Raw genomic sequence first — 5,465 nt, 5'->3', positions numbered from 1 at the left:
AGTGGGCGCCAAGTCTGACCGTTTTTTTTCTTTACCTTAGTGAGCTTTATTATTATTCTTGGAAGCACTTTTGTAATCACACTTTGCTCACTTAATAATTTTTCTAAGATTGGCACAAGCCGTATTTACATCGAACCCGACAGAGTTTCGCTTTTAATTAATAGTTACTATCACCAACTAATTGCACTGAAAGCAAGTCCTTAACCCTAAAAATTACTCACTTACTGATAAAAAAATACAATAGATTTTTAAAAATGGGGACTTATAATATATGATCACTAAGAATTAACGACCGCGGCCGTTGCACTTTTACTTAATTGTACTTTTTATTGTGATGAGCACAAAAATATATTTCAAATGTTTATGAATAGTTAATATATATGAGCGTTACATAATTAAATGACAGAGTACGGCAATGGCTCTAGGTTATGGGCTATGGCTCTGGTTCTTAAGATGGAAGCTCTGCGGGGTAGATGACGCCGCTATTTCCATTTACTTTTTACTTTTTGTCAGTCCAATCGTCTCTTTTTATAAATATATATGTATATATATATATGTATGTTCTCACGCACATTTAAATCTTTTTGTCCTTCAGATAATGGATGACCCTCGACTCTCAAGAGCCACGATGATTGATGGTACAGAAGCATGCCATCCAACCTTTTTTTCTAGTCATTATGATTCCGTTAAGAGCCGGACTTACTGAAGATCGAGTTTTTTTTCTTCTTATGGAGTCTAAAGTACAGAAAAAAATGTCGCCGAATGTATGCTTGAGATAATCTTGATGATGATGATGATGATGCTGCTGCTGATGATGGTCCTACCGACGCATGATGTCCTCGATGGTGAATCCTTGTCTGGCGGGAGCCGGTCGTGGTGGAGGCGGTGGTTGGGGAGTTGGGGCCCTTGGTGGTCTTGATTTATCTTCTTGTAGTCTTTCGCGTTCACGCTCACGTTCTTGAAGCTCCAGAAGGACTCGCGATGGTCCGGGTGACCCGAGTCTGCGGCGGTAGGACGTGAGAATCGGCGGGGGTGGTGGGGGAGGCGGGGGCAGATGAGAAGGAACATTACTTTGACCGTTACTGCTTGTTATTGTTGCTGGTTTAACTGCCAGCAAGTCTCGGCGGATTTGTAGTTGTGGTCTAGGTGCTAAGTTTTGCGGCGTGTACGTAGACGAGGCGCCGGAATTTGTTGGGTTGGAGGCTGAGTTGGTGTTGGCGGACGATGAAGAGGTCGATGGACCAGGACCCTCGGGTCCGTCTTCTTCCGGGCTGTCGTCGTCACGAAGAGCTTCTTCTAGCGCCTCGGGAGGGACATCACCGACGGCATGAGTGAGTGCGTGTCTACGGAGGTCACAGTTGCGTCGGAAGACTTTACCACACGATGTACACTCATATGGCTTGTGATCTGTGTGAGTCAGCAAGTGAGTCTTGAGGTTGCTGCGCTGGTTGAAACTGCGATGGCAAACTGGACACTTGTGGGGTGACTCCTCCATATGCAGGATTTTGTGGACAGCGAGGGTTCGGCTTTGACAGAAGCCCTTACCGCATTCGCCACACTTGAATGGTTTCTCTTTGCTGTGGATGTATCTGAAATAGGTACCAATAAATGGATTAGTAAAATTATCCGGTAGTTACCCTAGTATAGTAGTAATTTTATAATAATTACCGATGGTCACGCAAGTGGTCCTGCCGTCGAAATGCCTTGCCGCAGATGTCACAGGAGTATGGACGTTCGTCCGTGTGCGTCCGCTCGTGAATCAACAGATTGTATGACTTTGTGAACTGCCGGTTACAGAACTTACAGATAAACTGTTTCTTGGGCCGTGACGCACGACCGGGAGCACGAAGAAGCCTCCGGTCTAGGTGCTGATGGGCCAGAGGTCCACCCGGTGGGTACATGGCACTGCTGCCAGGAAATGGGCCCGTGAATACTGGGTACCCTTGGGGTGGTTCCAGCAAAGGTGGAGGTGGCAACAACAGAGCACGTGCCGCAGCCAGTTCTTTCCGTTTATCAGCCATCATTGCCATGATATCGTAGCTCGATGATTTACGGACGGGTGGACCATCTGGGCCTTCATGGTCCTGATTTGAGTTAGCGGACGTTGGCTGCGGAGGCGGTCCCGGAGGTCCTGAGAGATGCGAATGCATATCCCCGGGATACGGCGCTAAGTGCAACCGGGAGGGCACTACTGGAACAAAGGCCGATGATTCTCGGTGATGAGGATGACCCAGTCCAGCTACGAAACTATGATGATGGTGATGGTGGTGATGGTGATAAGCCGACAAACTGGCAGGATCAAATTGTCGAGATCCTGATGATCCAGATGATCCACCTCCGGAATTAGCTGAGCCTGATGATCCATGTCCTGTGTTCCTTGTTGATATCAACAGGTCCCTCGCACGCGTTTCCTCAGCCGCGGAAGACGTTATCACCAAGTCCGTAGGCATTTTGTATGCGTGGCTTGATTCCTACAAACAGACCAATGCACAAAAGATTACTATGTTGTTTACAAAAAGTAATACTCTATGACAACAGGTATTAATTACGATCGTTCAACTTTATTGTAATAGTATTAGTGCATGTGTGTACATAAAAATGCGCACTCTATCGGCAATAGTTTGGTATCTCATACGCGAGCGCGTTCCACGAATCTACCAAGAGACTGGTTATCTCACGAAGCACACCTGCCAACATGGCTTCCGCGGGCCCGTCATGGCTGGTCCTCAGCCGCCATCATGGAATCACCGATTAAATATATACGTGCACTGCATACATCATCACAGATCTTAAATAAATCTCCTTGTATCAGACAATGCTATTTTTTAAATCCAGATCCAATTCCCGCCCGCGGAAAAAATAATTCAAATGAATGTTAACAAAAACAAAAGAGTTAATTACCTGTGACCTTGTGCAAAATCTTCAGTCTTGGATCCAGCCTTTCATCTCACGGTTCTTCTACACAACACTTTTGTTCACTCGCACAACACACTTGAGTATACAACAACGCAATTAACTTTACCAATAGAACATCACTGACACTGCGATCCAGAATCCCGAGTAAAAATCCGCGGTCCAGCTCGCGGTTGCAGAACCAGTTTTTTTTGCTTTAAAAACTTATCAGCTATCAGTCATAGTGACAATAATTAATAATATTCACGTAATAGTGTAATATAAACTAGAGTACAACAGTAGCAAATGATAAGACATAACTGTAGCACACAAGTGGTAAGTAGCAGGTTCGAGGTACCAGCGCGTTTAACTGCGTGTTGGACGCCGTCAGGTAAGCTGCCTCCACCTTAAGTCCACATGCTTGTGTACGAGCCGACCGAAAGTGTACACACGAGCAATACCAACAACACCCACACACACTAGCGAGCGGTGTCGAGCAACCGATGGGTAGAAGAGAAGCAGCGGTGAGTTTCTTTGCGTTTGGCTGCCGCTAGTAGCGCTGCTGCTGGATCTGCTACAGAGTTTCTTCCTCAACTTAAGCCGTCTCTGTCCCTCTCTTAAGGCCATCGCTCACCGCGACTGTCTCTTTTTTGCTTAAGTGCCTTGGGATTCCTGGGTGGGAGTTATACCTGAGATACCTTGAATACGAAGTAAGTGGAGACCAGATACTGCTCGAGCCCAGAGCCTAGAGTCTACAGTACACGGTGGGGACAATGGAGAAGATGGAGAAGCTGCTCGACAAGCAAACCAAGATCTGGCTCCCAAGATTGTAACAGAGATAGAATCGGCTCCTTGGCGAAGGGGACCGGGCTGGGTTCGCTCCGAGGACCACAGGTTGCTGGAGGTGGCTCTTGGACCCGCGTATGCCATCAGGGCCGTATTATATAAATTAAACTCGCCCTCTCTGCGGGACATCTCACCTTTTTCCAGTTTTCGGTACAACTATTAAATTCACTTCTTAAATTTTGGTCAACCGTTAATCTAATGCTCCATTGTCAGGATCACTATTCCGGACCGTGATCGTCTGGCTCTAGATTCCAGCCACGTACCAGCTGTAATACGTACGTATTTCTGCCTCGGATAGACGGAGAGCCTTCGCAAAAGAGACGGTAAATTCAGCAGCCAGAGGCACATTCGTGCTTTAGAGAGATCGGAGTCTGTCTCAACTTCCATACCAGTCTTTACATTACATATTATTCCTTATATTCGCCGACGCCCAGCCGGCTTTACACTGTAAAATTAACATCTTTTAGGCCTTTGCCTCTACTCTACCTTTTCCATTACTTACATATATATTTTCTTATTTTTTAATACTATCTCTTCCTCTACGATCATTGTTTACTCCCAGTGTTTCGAGACACCTGTGTCAGTAATATTTTTCAGGTGGAAAACTTAACACCATTATAAAAATAAACTTAACTCCCTACAAAACTAAACCACAAAACCCGTTTTTCTCTATTTACATTACACGGCCCGCTAAGACCCCAATAAATTTTATCTTACAAATTACCATTTCCTCTAGTATTTCATGACAGCCTTTGGTCTCATCGAAATCGACCAACGTCTTAAATATTATTTAGCTTTCTCTAAAAAAAACACATAGCTATTGGGGATTACGAGTGTCCGTTTTATTTGCGTGACCAGAAACCAAAACTATCTCTCCCTCTATCCCCGTCTCCGATACTGAGCTAAATTTCGTCCAGCTTTTTTGTAATCCTCGAAAGATACAAAGCCGATACATTAAATCTGGACGACATTCCACCGGACAAAGCCCGAAAAAAGCATTTAAGGAAAACCTTAAGGTTCTTTCCATCGTCCATTGCTGCTATTTATCCGAACCAATCTAATGGTCTCGGGTCATAACCTCACCTTCAAGCCATGGACGAGAGTTCCTTTAATTACTTGCAGACCTTTGTCACCGGGTCTCTAAATCTCGGGGCATAAACGCAGGATCTAATGACAAAGTATCGAGATGGCAACAGCAGACAACGGACCCAATCTCCTGATACCCAAACAAAAATAAATAAAAATAATTTCTGTAAGATTTTGTAGTCTGAGTATAGTCCAGAGTGGCGCGCGTGTTCTCTGGCGTGCAACCGCCTCCGATGTTGTTTTGTTCACTGAACTAGTTCCCTCCCTTCTTGCTCTTCACTTGTCCAAGATCCCTGTAGATCTGGACCTGGACTTAACTTGTATTGCTTGTGGCTGTTGGATACAAACTATTCCCCTCGATTTTCTTCTTTCTTACTCTCGTTTGCTGGCGCGCTCACTCTCTCACTCCATCACTATCTCGCTCACTCGAGTCTCTGCTTTCTCGCTCCCTCGACCGGCAACACGTCAAATATTTTTTTTTTTTTTTAAGCGGTAATACTGCGTATAGAAGAGAGAGACGGAGATAAAACTTGAGGTTTCTTGGCTCTTTCATTTTATTCTGGCATACCAGCACGACACGTAATGAGAACGTACCATCTTTACTGGTCATCAGTCCTATATAACATATATATGTATATATA

The 5,465-nt window shown here is 45.0% G+C and overlaps 1 protein-coding gene across 1 annotated transcript; it reads right to left on the bottom strand.

Moving 5' to 3' along the window:
* Positions 1-253: 253 nt before the first annotated feature.
* On the bottom strand, positions 254-3,411 carry LOC130664662 (protein bowel). The gene is made up of 3 exons (XM_057464683.1): positions 2,902-3,411; positions 1,669-2,471; positions 254-1,589 (listed from the first exon to the last, which is right to left on the bottom strand). The coding sequence occupies exons 2-3, from the start codon at positions 2,448-2,450 to the stop codon at positions 821-823; spliced, it is 1,551 nt and encodes a 516-aa protein (XP_057320666.1). The 5' UTR covers positions 2,451-2,471; positions 2,902-3,411; the 3' UTR covers positions 254-820.
* Positions 3,412-5,465: the final 2,054 nt, after the last annotated feature.

The sequence above is a fragment of the Microplitis mediator genome, chromosome 3, assembly GCF_029852145.1.
Source record: "Microplitis mediator isolate UGA2020A chromosome 3, iyMicMedi2.1, whole genome shotgun sequence".
Classification (NCBI taxonomy): domain Eukaryota; kingdom Metazoa; phylum Arthropoda; class Insecta; order Hymenoptera; family Braconidae; genus Microplitis; species Microplitis mediator.
The sequence above is the reverse complement of the archived record's forward strand: the minus strand, read 5'-3'. Positions and strand labels throughout refer to the sequence as shown.